General features: G+C 35.6%; 1 protein-coding gene across 4 annotated transcripts in view; it reads left to right on the top strand.

Moving 5' to 3' along the window:
• The first annotated feature begins 3,994 nt into the window (after positions 1-3,994).
• CNTN6 (contactin 6) overlaps positions 3,995-20,808 on the top strand; it is a 151,633-nt gene continuing 134,819 nt past the window's right edge. For all 4 annotated transcript variants that reach the window (XM_040628539.1, XM_040628540.1, XM_040628538.1 and 1 more), the window contains exon 1: positions 3,995-4,151. In XM_040628539.1, coding sequence (XP_040484473.1) covers positions 4,010-4,151 — 142 coding nt within the window. In that variant the 5' untranslated portion in view covers positions 3,995-4,009. The remainder of the gene's footprint in view (positions 4,152-20,808) is intronic.

The raw sequence follows: 20,808 nt of genomic DNA, 5'->3' as shown, positions 1-20,808 counted from the left end.
AAAATCTTTATGGTAGACATTCTAACATTATTTGAGATCATTTGAATATACTGTGAAGTCATGTGAAAGAGCCCTTGATTAGAATGAAGAGTTATCATTTCTAGTCACAGCTCTGATATTTAATGTGTGATCTTGGAACAATCATTTTTCTCTCCTGGTATAAGCTTCCTTATCCATAAAGTGAGGGTGTGGTTGATTTTAAGACATGTTTTCCTTCTTTTTTTTTTTTTTTATATATTGAGTATATATTTCCAAAGTTAAGAACACTTTTCCTTGACATACTACAATATCACTATCATACCTAAAAATTTATCAATAATTCATTAATATTATCCAATATTCTCTAGTATTCGGCCTTCCCAGATTGGTTCATACATATTTTTTTCTAGTTGGCTTGTTAATATTGATTTTTAAACTGGGATCATGACTTGAGCCGAAGGCAGACATTTAACTGACTGAGCCACCCAGGCGTCCCCAAATTGATTTTTAAATTAGGTTATCACAATGTCTAAAAAAATAGCAAGGAAGATTGTGTGGCTGGAAAAACCAGACCTCAATACTAAGTTTCACAGCCTCACAGAAGAGGACAAAAGCAGAATCAGAATCAAAGCATCAGTTCAAGTAAGTGAGAGAAGGTGATCAGTGGTTAACTGGATAAAATGAACAGTCTGCTGCTGCCTGCCAGAGATCCATAGGCCTTTTATTTTTCACTTTACTTTGTTTTTATTTTTTTTTTCCTGCCCTCATGGAGTTTATTTTTATTTTATTTTATTATTTTATTTTATTTTATTTTTTAATTAACCTATAATGTATTATTTGTTTCAGAGGTACAGGTCTGTGATTCATCAATCTTATATAATACCCAGTGCTTGTTATATCACATGCCCTCCTTAATGTCCACCACCCAGTTACCCTATTCCTTCCACCCCATATTTTCCATCTTTTAGTAATTTCTCTTTAGGAAAAGAAATCTCATGGGGGAAAATAAGCAATATCTAAAGCATAACTTTAGAAATAGTTTAAAAGCAACTTGTCTTCCAGTCACTTCCATTGGAGTGAACACATTCACAAACAGTGCAAGTGTGAACAAATCTTTTCCATGGAAAGGATCACTCTTAATTTTTTTAAAGACCAGGTAACATGTGAGAATTAAAGAGGAAGCTTTGTGAAGGGGAGGAAAATGGGTTACCCAAAGTTGGTACTTGGGTGAGACTGTTTACACTTAAAAGTCTAAGATAATCAGATAGTAATGAACATATTTCCAGCTCAGAATATTTATTTTATTTGGGAAAATGAAACAACACACACATAAATGATTTCTATGCCAGATACACTCTATCAGAAGAAGGTCTTTGGATGTCATTGAGGATTTCTGACAGATCTCCTCTTGACCTGATCACCACAGGAAGTTCCTTTTTCTAATTTAGTCTGCTCTACCTTAGTCGTGAAGATATTCTTAATCCGAGAAGGTTGAGGTGTCTTTGAGTAAAAATCATAATAGTAGTCATTCTGCCCTTCTATTCTTTTCATTCATTTTCTCACGTCATCTTCTTAACAACCCCATGGGATAGGGCAGGATATACATTATTGTGCAAGTTTTATAATCGATGGATATGACTTCTGGAGAAATTAGATGACTCATCTAGAGATACACAGGAAGGGAATGTCAAAGCTAGGCTGAGGACACTTTCCACAAAGTCAGTGGTGTCAAATTTAGTGCACATTAAAATCACCCAGAGAAACTGTTACAAATTTAGATTTTTGGAGTTCTCCTTCATAAGTCTAGGGATAGGCTCAGAAATAAGCAGTTTTAACAAGCACTCAGTGTAATTCTAAAACAAGGCCTAGTTCTGAAATACACACACAGACACACAAACACACACACACAAGCACACACGTATTATCTAGGGACAACAAACATAGCCCCCAGCCATTATATTCTTGATACAGGGCTTAACTACTTAATATTGAAGGATGTTCTCCAGAAAAAGGTCAAGATTTTAGTTCAAATTCATTATGTCTCCTGGAATTAATATGATATTAATGCAGATGCTGAAAATAATCATTTAAAACATATTTCCTACTTTGCATTGTACAAAAATTCTCCTGGGTATGCAATCCTATCAGTAATGTGTTTATGACAATCACTTGAAATCATTAATACTATTTCTCCATTGATTTAAACATATTAATTAGGAGAAAGCCCACACCAGGAGCTGAACCCCTGATCTATATGCACAGTTTAATAATCATTGTACCATAGTGATTAAAATGATTATGGGGATACTGTGAAAAATTCATTTGCTGCAGCTAAGCCAACAACTTTGAATTTGTGTTGAAAAACAATTACCAGGCTTAATTAGGAGCATGTAATGATGACAGCAGTTATTTCAGCGATTGATTCCAAAATTAAAGAGAGCTGGCAAACTAAGTGTGGTATATCCTTTGCTTCGAAAATGAAAGGGAACATGGAGGTCCAAAGATCATGCCCTGTAAGCAAATTGTGAAAGACAGTATTATAGAGCTGGGAGAAGAATATTAGAGTCTTGGGATAGGCCTTAAAAAAAAAAAAAAAGAAATTCTATTTTTTTTTCCTCCTAACATTGAGAGCAAACAACTGTACATATTTCTCTAGAAAAAAAAAATTTGACAAAGTTCAGGCAAATGAAATACACTGGTTTTGGCTGTTGTCTTTCAAATTCTCTTTATTAGAAGGAAATTGAGGTACACCAGAATTGGCTAAATAATTTTAAAATTGATTGAAAACCTCTGACTGATTTGGTATTTGGTCAATCACTTCTCATCTTCAGTAGGGTGGAGAAGTACCTAAGTTTGTATTTCTTTTCTACTATGGTAGACATTTGCCATACTCTCTACACTGGATTTTTCACAATGTTCCTAAAGAAATCAATGATGTTTGGAACAATACTATAAAATGTAATTTCTTTCTTATAGTTAGCCACCCTCATCAAAATTTTTTTAATATGATCTTAGCATGAAAGGGAAAATTGTAGCAAGATTCTGAAAATAACATGGTTTGGAAATTAGCTATGTTCCATAGGGTAAAGTCATTCGTTTGTTTTTCTAAAAGTTAGGGGGCGAAAGGTGGGGGAAGTAGGTTTGGTTAGAGATAATTACTGGGTATTAATTCATCTTAAAATGGCCAAATGTAATTTTCTAAAACATCTTACAGTTCTTTGAAAATAAATATAACTGTAAGGCCCTTCTACTTAATTCATGTACTAAAGGATTGTTGACTAATAGGTAAGCCAAGAGACTTTTTGCTTCCCAAAATAAAAACCTCCCAAATTACATTTGTTTTGTTAAAGTATAATTTTAGGTTGGCATTTCTAAGTACTGTTGAAACACATTCAGCATGATTAATTTTCCAAGTAAGAGACTAACAGAAACAATCATGTTCTAAAGTAGGCAGGTTATTATTGTTTTGATATCAGCCTCAAATTGGCATTGGAAAATCTTTGCTGGCTTTCTTTATGCCATTTGTAATCTATCCTTTTTGGATTTCTATCTCTAAATCATTTTCAATGTCCAATTTTTTTAGTATCAGTTGTGGGGGTTCAGTTATGGTATATGTTATTTGAAAAGTCGCTAAAGGAATAGAATGGCCAGTATTATTGACTGAACGTCTCAGTTTTATTTCTCATGTCAAGAGTTGTGTTGCCTCTTTGTACACATTTGGGTAACTGTTTGTGATTCATAGAGTAGAAGATCTTTCAAATAACCTAGTTATTAATATCACTGAGCTCCTGAAACTGAAAGATTGTCTCCACGTGTAATCATGTTTGTTGTTTGTTGTTATTGTTGTTGTTTTAAATGATCCTAGCAAATACATACGTACATACATACATACATACACGCGTAAATGGTCCAAGCAGTTACAACTGCATGTTGTTTAAGACTAGGAGTGTTCAACTTTGTATGTTATAACATAATTTGATTTTTTTTCCCTTGAAGGTGGAAGCAAAATGGCACAGATATAGATTTTACCATGAGTTATCACTACAGGTTGGATGGAGGCAATTTGGCAATCAGTAGCCCCCGTACAGATCAAGATATTGGCATGTACCAGTGCCTGGCCACCAACACTCTGGGGACGATTCTGAGTCGGAAGGCAAAGCTCCAATTTGCATGTGAGTTTATGGGGAAAAATCTAATCCCTGTGTTTTTTTAATACAATATTTTTTAATATTAGGAAAAAAATCTGGCTTTGCAAATCATCTCTTCTTTGAGAGTGATTAATTTATGGCGATAAAAGTTTTAACTGTGCATTTTATGAATTCAGACTCTTGGGGATAGTCAAAATCCTCTTTAAAAAAAAGAGAAAATATCAGTGTTATTATATTTTATAAATTATATTTAGAAACGTCTCTAAAAGTTCCAGATATAAATATTAAGAAAAAGATATATGACATATTACTATTTTTCTTTCTTCTTTTTTTTTCTTCTTCTTTTGCATTATATATTAGTGTGCAGAACACAGGAAGAAAAAACTGAGGGTAGAGATGTTTTCTGGGGGAGGTGGGTGTTCTCCCAGGAAAAGTGATTATGCACCCACAGTTTGATGTAGGTGGAAATAAAGTGGTTGCCAAAGGCAGGCTTTATATTAACTGTAACAATGTCCAGCTGCATCACATAAATGTCATCCAAGTAATTACCTTGGTGACATTTGAGGACATTAGCAGATGAACAATAGACATATTGCCTCTTATATCCTTTATATGTAGTGTTTCCAGAGACTGAAATGTTTCATATTGAATCCAGGAATAGCCTTGATTGAAAGTAATTATATCTGTTGATGTAGATGGAAGAGAAGCCTTGAATTTCTCTCTCTTTTTTTTTTTAAATTTCTCTCTTTACACTTCCTCCCCAACCCCTCCTCCACCCCTGCCCACCTCAGAGGATATATCAGGAAGCCAAAGAGTTAGCAGCTAATCCTTTGGGTGCTCATGGAAAGGTATATTCTGTCTGTTACTTTGAAAAAGTAATTGTTTTGAAATTTTAATAATAAAATATATATCCAGAGCCTACCTTTCAGAACTACTGTACTCATCAGTAGATACGTAAATTAGTAATTGAGTCTGTTTCCCAAAATTGAGTAATTGAGTCTTGTGTTCCAAAATCCCTTGCTTCATATACAGTTCCCCTTATGTTGGCCATTTTGGGAATGGTCTTGTTTCTGAATATGTGTGTGTTTATGTGCATGTGTGTATTCAGTCATATGTATATAAACACAAGCATTATATAGGTATACACACACACATATATATGTATGTGGTTATACATACACAGACACACATATATGTACACACATGCATTGCTAAATTTATCTGACTGTGTTTGTATATGTGGAAATAGAAAGATAACACAAAAGTTTTTGGAGCTAAGTGGAATATGAACAAAGGCTGGTGGCTATTTTGAAACATAGGGTAAAGATAATCACAATACTTGATTTCTGTATTTTGCGTAAGATTATCATTTGGAAAAATAAAAGAACAAAATGCTCATCAGAAACTTATATTGTAGAAATAAATAATACTGCAGAGATTTTTGAATGATTCTGCCACAGTAATTATTTATTTCTCTTGCTTGGATAGGATATGACCCTGGAAGATACACATGATTTGGATCAGATTCCATAAGATAAATTTGACTTTCTGGTAAAGGAATATTCACACAGCACAATTATTTGTTTTACCTTGAGTATCTCTAGACCTATGGATTCTATCTATTCATGACAACAACTGAATACCTATATGTAAAGTTAATGCACTGTGATTAACAAAACTGTAGATTTCCTCTTTTCTTCTTCATCCCTTTTTTAAAGAAAAAAAAATTTTAATTCCCTACATTATTGTTTCTCACCCTTTTTCTGTTTTAAAAATACATGTAACTAGGGACACCTGAGTGGCACAGTCGGTTAAGCGTTCAACTCTTAGTTTTGGCTGTGGTCATGATCTCAGAGCCATGAGATCGAGCCCCCCATTGGGCATTTCACTCAGCATGGACTTTGCTTGAGATTCTCTCTCCTTCTCCTTCTGCCCCTCCCACTTGTGGGCTCTCTCTCTCTCTCAACAAATAAATCTTCAAAAAAAAAAAAAAACTACATATAACTAGGAGCCTCTTCAAGTTACAATATGTTTGCTAAAAAAAAAAGAAAAGGTTTAAATTAAGAAGAAATTACATGTTTCTATTTGGATGAGTGGGAGAAATCAAATCTGTCTTTGCTGATTTTCCTGTCTCTTCATAAAATGTTCCTTCTGGGTCTAAGGTGTATGATTGTTGATCTCTAACAGCATTTCTTTCACTATTCATGCAGAAAGCAGGATGGCCTATATCCACTAACTGGTCTTTCTTCTGCAAACTTAAAGGATTTTAGGTTCCAAGTCTGAAATTTAGAGAAACAAAAACAAGAACTACACCATCCTGTCTCTCTGTCCAGGACCTGTAGTGGTGCCATATGCCCGTAGTGTTTCCTGCTGGGTCCAGGGAGAGATTTACTTGAGTGTAATTATCTCTCTTCATTTGAACCAATCCTAAGCATAACCAGCACATTTTAGTAATTTAGAATTATTTCCCTCCATCTCCTGTGTCTCATAAGTACTCTGTGAACTCACTTAAGTTGGTTGTTCATTCTGTGTAGTAAAGTACAGCTTAAAAAAACTTGAAAATTCCAGATTTATCTTTGCCACCCAGTGTCATACAGCTCTCCGTGGTTTACACAAGGATCTTAGGAATGAATCAAAAAAGTGTTGATGACTTACAGTCCAGGAGCCTCTATTTGCAAATCCTTCTGTTCTAATCTCATTTTAAAATATAGGATATTAATTTTGTAATGTAGACTTTCTGAAGTTTCATCCTACGAAATTACATTTGTATCCACATGTAAATCTACAGACAATTTGAGAAATGTTTATTCTTAAAGAGAGAAAGGGAAGAGAGAGAGGGAGAGAGAGAGAAACGAGAGAAAATGGTAGAAGGGACATGCCTAATCAAGAATAAATTTTCCTATGAAAACACACTCGTTCCTATGAAAAAATCACTAATCATTATGAAAATGTAAATCAGAACTATAACAAGATACTGCCTGACACCCATTAGGATGGCTGTTATTAACACACACACACACACACACACACACACACACACACAAACATACACACACACTGGAAAATAACAGATACTTGCATGGCTGTGGAAAAATTGGAATGCTTGTGCATTGGTGGTTAGAATGTAAAATGGTAGAGCTACCATGAAAGACAGTATAGCAGTTCCTCAAAAAAAGTTAACGAAATTACCACATGACATAGCAATTCCACTTCTGTGTATATACCTCAAAGAATTAAAGGCAGGACTCGAACAGGTATTTGTATACCCACATTCATAGCAGTAATATTCTCAATAGTTAAAAGGTAGAAACAACCTAAATGTCCATCAACATAAATAAAGAAAATGTAATGTGTGTTTGTGTGTGTGTGTATATACAATAGAATATTATCCAACTTTTAAAAAGGAATAAAAATCTGATACAATATGTATGAACCTTCAAAACATCCTGCTAAATGAAATAAGCCAGACACAAAAAGACAAATATTATATGATTTCACTTATCTGAGGTAACTAGAAAGGCAAATTCATAGAGACAGATGGCAGAGAGGTGACTGCTAGGGACTGGGTGGAGGGAAGAATCCGGAGTTAGTGTTTAATTAATACAGAGTTTAGTTTGAGAGGATGAAAAGTTCTGGAGATGAATGGTAGTAATGATTACACAATCTGAATGTGTTCAGTTCCACTAAATTGTATACTTTAAAATGATTAAAATGGTAAATTTATGTTATGTGTCTTTTATTACTATTTTTTAAAGAGTATCATCAGAATTCAGTGGAATAAAGTAATCATTTCCATTGCGTTTTTTTTCTGCATCATAGTTCTTAAAAGAAAAGAAAAAGAGTAAGTTTTTCTTATTAGGTATCTGTTCTGGTTCTTTGACACAGCAAGTAGAGTCTGAATGCTAATCTCCAGCCAAATGGAAAGTTCCTGAAGTGCAAGACCTGTACCTTCAGTTTAATTTGAATTCCTCACTAACACCTTCATAAATTTCCAACAATTCCCATTTTGGTAAAGGCTTTAGGTAGGTTGGATAACAATGGTAGTTGAATGCTAAGATTTTCGATACAGACAGATCTGAGTTCAATTTCTATCTCTGTCAAATATCTAGTTGTAAAATCAGCCTACCTCAGCAGTACTAAGCCTCTGTGATGAAATGTATACAGTGGAAATGACAGCATCACCCACAGGACAATGACCTGGATTACCTGAGGTAATGATTGCAAAGCCCCGGTGATTTATAGGCATTTGGGAAATGGTAGCTGTAATTCTTGCTGTTTTTAATTACCTCCCTCAATTTGGCCAAGCATATACATATTTCAAACTGCTATAGTTACTCATAGAAAAATCTTTCCATTTACATTTTAAAACTTCCTCCGGACTAGTTCTTTCTTCTCTTATTTTCGAGACTTTTAGGTGCTTTGACATATGTTAACCTTCTTCAGCCAGGCAACTAGCATAGGAGATAGATGCTATTGTTGTTTCTATTTTACGGATTAGAAGACTGAGGCTCACTGAGATTGGGGCTTTTTAAAGTTCCATTGTTAGAGAACCAACTGAAACTTGAGTATAAAAATTGAGACTCTTAAGGGCATGCCTTTCTTGTTATAATATCCTTCCCAAACACTGCCCACAGAAAACCTGTGTGCGTCTTTTCTTTTATTTGATTTGCTATTGGCATAGTAATTGCCTCAATATTAAGCCATATCTTCAGGACAGTTAGCTTTACAATAAGCCTGGTGGTAGATGCTATTGAAACCCTGTCCAGACCCCATTTAATGGACAACATGCCCATCCTCAGTTTTTAATGACCACAGCTGCACCTGGTCTACCATTTATGCCGTCGACTCCCTATGGGATCAGGCTGAAGCCAGACAACAGCTGAGGACCAACCCCTTCTTGGTTAGCTCCTTCCCAGCTCTCTTCTGCTTCCCTCCCTCATTTTCTCATGGGAGTGTTCTCTCCCTAAATCATACGCACTTGAATATCTGCCTCAGGCTCTGCTTCTAAGGGACCCAAAGTAAGACAGACACTAGAACATTTAATATAAGATATTTGATCTACTTATTGATAGAAAAATTAGGTCCAGAAACCCTACTCGTATGAATTTCTATAGTAAGAACAAAGCTATACATCAAAATAAAATTGTATCAGCAACTCTGCTTCCTACTGGTTGGCAGTCAATTGCATAGTGTCACTTTGACCTTGAGAACAAATGAACTATGAACAGCCTTTCAGAACCTAACCTGTCCCTGGGAAAGACTCTGTAGGTACATACCTCTAGATAATTGATGGCTTTTGTTTGTAACTTTTATCCTGATGTTCAGCAATTCAGAAACACCCTCAGGGTTTATTTTAGGCTCAGCCTGTAACACTTTGCCTCATCCTGATTCATCCCACCATGAAACCCTGCTAAAATGCAGCCCATGTATACAAAACTATCTATTATAAAATGTACTCCTAAATCAAATCTGTCTTTAACCAACTATGTTACCCAGACAAGACATTCATCTCTGTGGACTTATTAAAGGTATGTTTTGAATTATTTGATTACAAAAGTCCCCATCAGTTCTTCTACATAAGATTCTGTCATTCCAGATTGTCAGGTAGAGTTCTATTTTAAGCTCTTCCTTCTTCCCCCCAGTGTCAACCCTAAAGCAAGTTCAGCAGGTGTCTAGTTACCAAAAGCTCCTGCTCCCAACCTGTTGTTCTTGAATGATAAAACCAGTTTGAATTTTATAAGCTACACTTGTTAGCTGCTTTGAATTTCTTTTATTTCTCAAGGACTTTGGTAGTAAAGGTTGAATGTAGACTTCTTCCTTTCATATGTATGTTAATGAATTACTCTGTACTTGTGTGAGAGAACATTGCATCTGTCATTGCTGTTTAAAATGTCAGCCTTGAGAAAAAAAGATAGGTGTTTTGAAATAAACCTATGATTTCACTAAGCTGTATTTTTTTTTTTGAGATTCTTCTAATAATACAGCTCTACTAATGAATAGATAAACATTTGGGATAAAAGTTACTCATGAATAGGACTTTTTGGTTATGACTGTTTCATATTTAATCACAGATACCATTTCAAATAAGGTTCTCCCCTTATTGCCGAGGGAAAGGTAGCTACACTGGAGCCTCCTAACTGACCATTCATTTATTCATCCATCAGCCACCCAGAAAACACCTTATTTTTATGCATCTAGCCCTGTGCTAGGGCCTAAAGATTAAATGATAGGTAAGAAACAGCTACTCCCTGTCTTCACAGAACAGACAGCTGAAACCTTAAGCACAATTAAAAAAAAAAAAGGGAAAGAAAGAAATTGACAAAATTTCTATAGTACATATCATACAGCAGGCATTGTTCTACACTCTTTATGTAAATTAACTCCAGTGAGCCTCACAATAACCCTATGAGGTTATTTTCAAATGAGCAGATTGAGTCATAGAGGAATTAAGTAACTCACCCTGTATCACACAAATAGTTAAGTGGCAGAGTCAGTTTTTAAAGCCATGCAGTCAGAATTCAGAGTCCACATCCCTACTGCCTACCGAACCTCCTTTAAAAAAATATCAGGTGAAGTGGGAGAAGTAGACTTAACCTATAATGCAGCCCAGAGTAAGGAATAGTAAGGTTTACCTGGATTGGGGAAAGGGCAATAGAACTCCTCCAAAGATAATGTGGCTTGAACTAAGCCTTGAAATATCAATTTGTGTTCCTGACACAACAAGTGCGTGGAGGAACATTCAGGTTGAAATTAGATCCAAGACGAAATGCAGATGTGTGAACAAGCCCCAGTACTGGAGGATATATGAGGAGATTGACAAAGGACCAGGCATGATAACAGAAGTGCATAAGGCCATGTTTATAAAATGACTAGTTTTCTAGGGAAAGGCTGAAAAATAATTTGGAGGCAGATACATTCAAATTTTGGAGGCCCTTTACATCCAAGCCCTATCTAAACAACAGGGTGATTGAATGATACTATGAAATGCCAAAGAAACACACAACAATCCATCATACTGTGATGCTTTTAGGCAGAGGCACCAGAGGCAAACTGCCTGTGTTTGAAGAGTATTCACCAGTCAGTGTGACATTGTGCACAAGTGTTAATTCATGCATAAAATGGGGTGTTAATATTACTTCATATAGGATTGGTAGCAGGACAAATACTTTTTAAATGTAGAGCAGAGGGTAAGGGTGACTGTAAGTTGTTAATGGATTGCTCAGCAGAGACCTGGCTATGCAACTATAATATAATAGATGGTTCGGACATCAGTATTTATCCCCAGAACAATGGAAATATTTTGAGCGAAGTTAAGGATTTTGAAGTTGTTTATAAAATGTAGTTTGAAAATGCCACATACTTTTCCTATAAAATATTAGTCTGATACACTAATGATATTACTAATATTATTAAAACGACACTACACATACTTAGGGATGCTCCAACCCTTAGTTTTCACACTTGTAACATGGGGTGAAGGAATTCTTGCTCCACATCAGAGGGATGATTTTAGAGGGCTCAAGGTTAAAATGCAATATAATTCATTTTAAAGGGCTATAAATATAGGCATTTATGATCATCATAATTTTTTTTTCCTGAGGAATGCAAAGGATTTTATATCTGCAATGCTGTTCAACTTTATTCTATCCTTGTAAGCTATTCTAAACTGTGTTTTACAGATAGAGAAATTCAAGGTGGGGGAACTCTGTTACTTGCCCAAGGTCACCCAGCCTACAATAGACCAGAATTTCTCATATCTCCATCTCAAAATAATTTTTAAATATATATTTATTTATAGGTAGAGAAAGTAAAATGAAATCCACATGAATAAAAACCACAGTCACAGCACAACAGTAAAGGTATCCAGGTAAAAGCCATAATATCGACATCTTTGATCAGTTTAAAATGTCCTTAAAATTTTTTCATGCATTAGAAATGCAAAAATAGTTATACACGATCCTGATGATATGGTGATAAAGTACATTAATATCTGAAAAAGAAATTAAGACCAGGAAAAGAAGCTTTAAAAATAACACTTAAAAACTCATTTGGAAATTGTAAAGTCTCTGATACTTGGGAAGTATGTGTTAAGTGGTTATGCATATGTAATTACAAATGAAAATGCTAGATGGCTTTTAACCTTTTTTTTTTTTTTGTATATTAGAAAAGAAATAGCTAAACAAAGTGGGAAAATACATGTTTTTTCTTTAATTTCTCAAAAGACAGTTGATAAATTAGTATTGGTTTTTCATTATCACTTGAGAAAACACAATGTTTCAATGAAATTAATATTCTGAATTTGTCTTAATGTATTAATAACCACCATTTGATATATCAAGGAGAAAACTTCATCTTAGCTTTTAAAAACAATTCATGTCTTAAACAAGGGGACTTGGAGCAGTCACATGGTTGAATTACAGCAAGCCACTATTATATTTTTAAAATCTAAAATCAACAGGGAAGCAGATTACCCAATGTTTTAGCCTCATTCTTTTTTCACCATCACTGCTGGACATCTATTTATGTACCTTATCAGAAATGATACTCTCAAAATTCAGGCCTCCTTTCACCTCTCACCTCTACTTATATTCAGTAGGACCTAGTCTTTTGGTCCATTTGAATAAAATTGCATATTTAAGCTGCCAGTCTGAGTTGGGGTAGGAGAGGGAAATGTTAAAAAGTAAGGTATTCATCCTATCAAAACTGGGAGTTTCCGATTTATAAAACTAAGAGAGAAACCCAAAGCTGAAATGCTTATTCGTTACTCTTGTGCTAGTTGACACATGGCTTTGAGGAAGTTATGAGCATAGCCCGTAGAGATTTTGCTTTTGAGATTTATAAAACAGGTTGAGAATAACAGCAAAATTTTTGTTTGTGTTAAAGAATCAGATGAAATAATTTCTGAGATTTATTGTTAATATATATCCGATGTTACCTAATAGCAAATTAGAATCAAGTATTTAAAAAGTAAATACAAATATAAAGAAGTTTTGGTGCCAGGTCCTAGAAATGTTTATCATATTTTAAGGTATCAATTTATATACTTTATTTTCTAAGAGGTATAACCCATATAGAAAACTATAAAACACATAAATATACAGCTCAGTGAAGTATGACTAAGCCAGGTCCAGAATATTGCGAACACCCCAGAATGCCCTTTCCTTTATATACTCCTCCGGTTACTACTTTCTCCTTCCTCTCTACTATCTTATTTGTAAATCTATAATTAAATATTACCTTTTTGAATTTCATATGGATAAAACCATACAACATATATTCCTTCAAGTCTGGCTTTGTAGCCAGCAGTGTTTGTGAGACCCATCCATGTTGTTTAGGTAGTCACTGTTCATTCATTTCTATCACTATATAATATTTTATTGTATAAATATACTATAGGGGCACCTGGGTGCCTCAGTTGGTTAGGTGTCTGTCTTTGGCTCACATCATGATCCCGGGGTCCTGGGATCAAGCCCCACATTGGGCTCCCCGGTCAGTGGAGAGCCTGCTTCTCCCTCTCCCGCCACTGTTCCCCCTACTTGTGCTCTCTCTCTCTCTGTGTCAATAAATAAATAAAATCTTAAAAAAATAAATAAATAAAATACAATAAATATACTACAGTTTACAAATGACATAGGCTGGTAAAGGAACTCAGGATTGTTTCAAGAGGCAAAGATGAATATTTATGAACATTCTTACATCTATCTTTTGGTACATTTGTGCATACATTTAGCTGTTGTACATAACATAGAGTGGAATTACAGGGCATTTGGGTATGCATATTTGCAACTGTACAAGATAATGCCAGCTGTTGTCCATAGTGATTTTGTTAATATAGTCTCTTACCAAGCAATACTTTCTTGACAACATTTGCTATTGATGGCATATTTTATTTTATTTTATTATTTTATTTTATTTTCATTTTAGTTAGTTAAGATTTAGTGTAATGTTGGTTTCAGGAGTAGAATTGATTGGTTCATCACTTACATATAACACCCTGTGCCCATCACAACAAGCACCCTCCTCAATACCCATTACCCATTTAGCCCTTCCCCCACCCACCTCCCCTCCAACAACCCTCAGTTTGTTCTCTATCCTTAAGAGTCTATTGTGGTATGTTTCCCTCTCTCTTTTTTTCCGCCCTCCCCTATGTTCATCTTTTTTGTTTCTTAAATTCCACATGTGAGTGAAATCATATGGTATTTGTCTTTCTCTGAATGACTTATTTCACTTAACATAATACACTCTAGCTCCAAGCCCATTGTTGCAAATGGCAATATTTCATTGTTTTTAATAGCTGAGTAATATTCCATTTGTGTGTGTATATATTTAGTATATATATATATGCCATATTTTCTTTATCCATTCATCTGTCAATGGACATTGGCTCTTTCCATAATTTGGCTATTGTTGATAATGCTGCTTTAAACATTGGGGTGCATGTGCCCTTTCGAATCAGTATTTTTATATCTTTTGGGTAAATACCTAGTAGTGGAATTGCTGGGTTGTAGGGTAGTTCTGTTTTTAATTTTTTAAGGAACCTCCATACTGTTTTCCAGAGCAGCTGCATCAGTTTGCATTCCCACCAGCAGTGTAAGAGGGTTCCCCTTTCTCCATATCCTCACCAACACCTGCTATTCCCTGTTTTGTTAATTTTAGCCATTCTGACAGATGTGAGGTGGTTTTGATTTGTATTTCCCTGATAACAGGTTATGTTGAGCATCTTTTCATGTGTCGATTAGCCATTTGGATGTCTCCTTTGGAAAAATGTCTGTTCGTGTCTTCTGCCCATTTCTTAACTGGATTATTTATTTTTTGAGTGCTGAGTGTGATAAGTTCTTTATAGATTTTGAATACTAACCCTTTATCTGACATGTCATTTGCATATATCTTCTCCCATTCCATAGGTTGCCTTTTAGTTTTGTTGATTGTTTCCTTCACTGAGCAGAAGCTTTTAATCCTGATGAAGTCGCAGTAGTTCATTTTTGCTTTTGTTTCCCTTGCCTCCAGAGATGTGTCTAGTAAGCAGTTGCTGCAGTAGAGGTCAAAGACATTGCTGCCTGTGTTCTCCTCTAGGGTTTTGATGGTTTCCTGTCTCACATTTAGGTCTTTCATCCATTTTGTATTTATTAATTTGCCAGTCTTTTAAAAAGTTTAGCATTTTGGGAGCATACGTAAATGTATCTCATTTTGGTTTAACTTATTTTTCAGATATCTAATAAAATTGAGCAACTTTTTTATGTGTATTGGCTACCTGCAACTCTCCCCCCCCATTAAAAAAATTAAATCATTTTTTAGGGGCACTGGCTGTCTAGTCAGTAGAGTTTGCGACTCTTCATCTTGGGGCAGTAAGTTCTAGCCCTGTGTCGAATGCAGAGATTACTTAAAATTAAATCTTAAAAAAAATTGAAGTCATTTTTCCATTTTTCTAGAGTTGTCTTCCTTTTTCTTCGTGGCTGATTCTAGATCTGAGCACTTTGTTGCTTTTATATAGGAAAACAGCTTCTCCTACTGTGCGACTTGCCTTTTTACTCCCTTATGTCTTTTGATAAACAGGAATTTTTTAATTCCATAAGGTCCAATTTATCAATCTTTTCCTATAAGTGATGGTGCTTTTTATAAAATTTTAAGAAATGTTCCCTTGCCCTGGATTCATGAAGATATTTTCCTATATTATCTTCTATAATTTGTTTTGTCCTTCATGTTTAAAATTGCAATGCACCTGGAAATTATTTATTTATTTGTTTGCATGGTGCAAGGTAGGTTCAGTATAGGTCCAGTGAATGTATATATATATATATATACACATTTCCCCCCTATGGGAATCCAGCTGAGTCAGCAGATAGATTTAAAAATGCAGTCCATTAAAAAAATGCAATCTCTCTTCACTGTTCTATAGTACCAGATTTGAAAGAAATCAAGTATGTTTGCTTGGGACTGCTGTTAGGTTCTCTCTTGTCTCTTTCATCGGTGTATTTGTCTCCCATTGTGCAAATGCCTCACTGTATTAATTACTGCAGTCTTACAGTAAGTCTTGACGTCTGGTAGTTACTAGAATAGATAAGATGGATAAAGAAAAAAATGAGGCTCAAACTGTAAGCTAAACTCAAGAAGAATAAAACCCAAAGAGAATAAAAAGAATAAAAATTAATATGATAAGGTCCTATCCAGTTACTCAAGTTGAGCTTTCTAGCGGCCAAGACAAAAAAGGGCTCATATCTTTCATGGGATAAAAACATGCCATCGTTCTGTAAACATAATTGCTCTGACTCTAGAACCTGAGAGAAGTTTCTCCTGTGAATGCTCATGAAGAGCAAAGTGGGTGATTCAGTAAATAACATTCCCCTCACAAACATGCTCGTACACTTACAACACTGGATTTCTTATAGTGGCTTCTTATTTTTCAAAAATAAGAGCTAACATTCATTAGGTACTTCTCAGACCTTTTCCATAACATTTGTTAGGAGGCTTCCCAAACTATGTGCCCAGTTTGCTATTACTGTAGCCATTATTACAGTCAAGATGTGTGAATCCACCAAACTCTGATTTCTCTCTGTAGCCATTACAACATCAGTAGGTCCTCAGAAACACAAGCAATAGAAACGAGTTGCTGAATTCTTCAGACTTTGAAGCTTGTGCTCACTCTGTTCATGTATTTTGTGGCTTTTCTTGGTGGAAGGTTTACAGAGCATAGCTCCCTCCAGAGTTCTTGCCTATTTCAGAAAACTGGGTTAGAATATTCTCCTTGAACATTCCTGTGTGCTTTTATGAGGCTGAGTCTTTTCCTATAAATGGGTGCTTGGGAGGAAAGTTGTTCTGGTTCCTGAACTGGTGTTACTATATTTATGTTATCCCCTTCATTATTGTAGGAGTGAGGAAATGATGGGAATTCATACAAATAAGACATATAAGCCTTTCAACTTTTGTGATCTGAGGATGCCCTCTATGATACATGTTATAGACATATGTTCCTGAAAGGAAGTACTAACCTTCTCAACAGTTCTTCCTAGTTAAAGAGAATAATCTATAGTTCAGTCCTCAAAACTGCCATGTAAACTTATAATCCCAATTTTATAGATGAAGAAAATGAGGATCAGAGAACTGAAATGGGTCCAGAGACTCTAGAATACAGTGAAGCTGGGATTTGATGCCAGTCATTCCGATGGTTTAACCCACCTCCCTAATCATTTAATGAGTGCTTGTGCAATATCAATGTGCATACGAATCACTTGTGGATCTTATTAAATACAAGTACTGATTCAGTAGGCCTAAAGTGGGGCCCAATAGTTTACGTTTCTAGCAAGCATCCAGAGGACACTGATGCTGCCAGCCTCAATACCAGAGTGAGTAGGAAACATAGTCTAAAATAAGATTTAGGACATTGCCTAAAGGCAGTCCAGTAGCAGCACTACTATAGGGGTCAACCCAAGGTGATACAAGGAAGCAGCTCTGTTATGGTCTACATGAATCCAGGGGAAAAGCAAATATTAATTTATATTTCCAAATTCTAAGATGGCTGTTCAACATATTCATTTATACATTCAAATAATGCATATTTCCTGAGCACCTACTGTGTGCCTAACACATGTGGGAACAGTGAGCAAAATAAAGTCTATTTTCTCTGTTTGTGCCTCTCCTTAACTATAACCACAGGCTTGCCATATATGTATATATAAAATGCTGGAATAAAGAACAAGGAAAAATGTGCTTGAGAATTATCCAAAGTAATAGGTTTTTGACTATAATCCCCTGTCAGAAATACTATCCCCCTAGGCAGTATTTCTACTCATGACATCAGGAAATGCAAATGAGAATGAGACTAGATCTACAGACAAGATTTCCGAAGTCAACCTCAGGGTGTTTTCCCCCTTTTTCAAGAATTATGGAGTTGAGAGATCACCCTTCACATACATATTAATGAGTTGTTTTGCATAAATCAGTTCTTTCATGAATGGAGATTATGTAATCCTTGTTTAATTCTCCCAGAAATCCCATCCATAAGAGCTACTAGACTTCCTCTTACTAGTGTTCTATCCTTTGAACACAAAGGATTTATTTTAATTATTTCATCAGTTTTAAGCAAAAGTAATCAAAAGTAAACAACTGTGCTGGAGGGCGATGCCCCCCTGCCAGCCTCTCAGCTTTCTGGAAGGCTCTCTGATCTTTGTACCATTTTCAGTATTCTTTTGGAAAGTAATCCTACTGTTTTCATTTAAAAAGACATGAAATCTCGCTGAGTCAAACATGAGGATATATGACTTTCTTGTTTGGCAAGTCTGGCTGACTGAGAGGTCCTGACTATTGTTATCAATATAAATATTAGTTTTAATAAAAGCTAATATATAGTCAGTAAGCCAGGCACTGGGCAAAACAGTTCCACCATGTTTAAATTCCCACAGCAAGTTAGTGGCAAAGGGAGGATTTTAAACCTGGCTCTGACTAGCAACAGAAGTCAGGCTGGCTTTGAACACAGTGATGGCCTGTCAAAGCATCCCTAATGGCAGGTGTTCTAAAGAAGTTTCCTGTTGGTGGTTCCAGTTATCCTACGTGCATATTCCACCTCTCTGCACTTAACAGAAAGAAGTGTCAGAGTTTGTGATGCTCTGGATAAAACTGTCTCTTCCCTTCAGCTCCACATTCTTATAGCAGGAATGAAGAGGGTTTTTTGACAAGATCTCCCATAAACACACAGCCAAATACACATCCTTGCCCACATATTTGCCTTGACACATTATCTCTGATGTGTTAGGCCTTCCCTGTGGTGTACATAAGGCATTGTAATAAGCCTAGAGTTCCAAGATCAGCCCCCATTGCCCAAACACTGCTGTACCCATAACTGCATGTTCCCATTTCTGAACCCAGTTTGCAACACTCCCTTGCTGGTGAGATTCTTCCCTGGACCTCCTGAAACCAAGATCAGTTATCAGCTGAATCCCTCCATCCCTATCTTTTGCTCTCAACTTTTTCCTCATTTCATTGCTTTGACTGAAATTTGGCTTTCATTTAAGAATGCTGTTTCTTTTGTATTCCCCTGAGTTGGTGACTGTTTTCTCCCATTCTCTCTTACTACTTGGTCTGTGAATAGGGGTAGAGCCCTCCTTTCTCCTAGATGATTCTTCCTCCCTCATATCTAATGCCCTGGGCACTGCGATCATGCCATCAGACTATGCTACCCACGTAGTTGTCATGTTCTTGCTTGAGATCACCCTCATAGTTCCCTGAAGACTTTATCTCCTAGCTCCTGTTACTCTGTCCATAATATTCCTGTCATGTTCTTGGTAATTTCAGCTTTCACGGAAATCAGCATTCAATATCAATAACTTGACTTCTTAGTTCTCTGATTTCTTGTCTTCCATTGACCTTGTTCATTACCCTAACTTAGCCAAAAACCTCCCTGCCAAATTCACTCCAAGACCTTGTAAGTTATCTAAAATGTCAAGCTTAACTCATATGTGATTTTCAATCTTCTCAACTGTAGAACACCACTTCTTAACTGTCTAGCTCACTATCTTCAGTCCATGAACTCCAATAATACTTCGACTCACCGTGTCCTACCATATATTAATCCTAACAATTACCTCCTGTCCCTCTTGCCATCATTCCTTCCTTAATGAGACTACCTTCCCTTGCTTACCTTTGAAACATCTTTCCAGTCATTCATGACTCAACTGTTCATTTCTCCCTTCATTTTATTCATCTGGTAGAACCCAAACATGGTGAAATCCAAAACAAAATTTTCACCTAGAGAAAAATCCAACCATGACACCTGGTCTCACTTTTAATTCATAAGCACTTACATCAAATGAGACCTTAATGCTGCCTGACATTAAGGTTAGGAAGGCAAGTAATCATGAAATTCAAAGATGTTTTTCTATTACCTGAGTCTTTAATATTGGAAGGTCCCCTGTGTGAGGAGAAAGGTACTAGCTAGCATTTCTCTACTATATTATTCAACTAATTCATCTCACCATGTATTTCAAACAGCATTTTTCCCACCCTTTAGTGTATTCTGTGTTATGGACTGATTGAAACCTGTCCTAACTCAGGTCTGGTTTTGCCTTCAAATTCTACTGACTGGTCACTGGGCCATGATGGACTTTGCCTATACCTGCCATGTCAGGGATTTTCCAGATAATCTGGCACTCTGCCCGACTAGATGAGATTCAGTTGCCTGTGTCTAGAGTCATTTCTCCAAAATGAAGCCTATCAATCATTAAAACACATAATAGAGGCAACTTCCTTGTTTTTCCAATCCCAGATTTAATACACCGTTGGGTTTGTGTTTTGCCATGAAGTTCTAAAAGTGTTGGCCTTTTGTTTTTATCTCACAGCCTAGACCCACTTTTTAGACATCACCTAGCTTGCCTTTCCCTTTTAATAACTGTTAACACTCATTTTCTGTTCTAAAATTCACTTCTCCTAAGTCTGCATGGAGCCCTTCATGGACAAGCTACAAGGCATGTGTTTCTTCTTTTTGTGTGCTTTTTTTACTCCTTAGTAGTGATCAATTTTTACTACAATCATAATCATAATACTATATATATACTAGATATAAAATACTATATATAAAAATGTATATATATAAATATATATAGTATTTATATATATAAATATATAATAAATATATAATAAATATATATATAAATAAATATATATAAATAAAAATAAAGAAATAAAAAATAAA

This window comes from Ursus maritimus, unplaced genomic scaffold (assembly GCF_017311325.1).
Source record: "Ursus maritimus isolate PB19 unplaced genomic scaffold, ASM1731132v1 scaffold_14, whole genome shotgun sequence".
Taxonomy (NCBI): Eukaryota; Metazoa; Chordata; class Mammalia; order Carnivora; family Ursidae; genus Ursus; species Ursus maritimus.
Note: the sequence above shows the minus strand (reverse complement) of the source record. Positions and strands in the feature narration are given on the sequence as shown.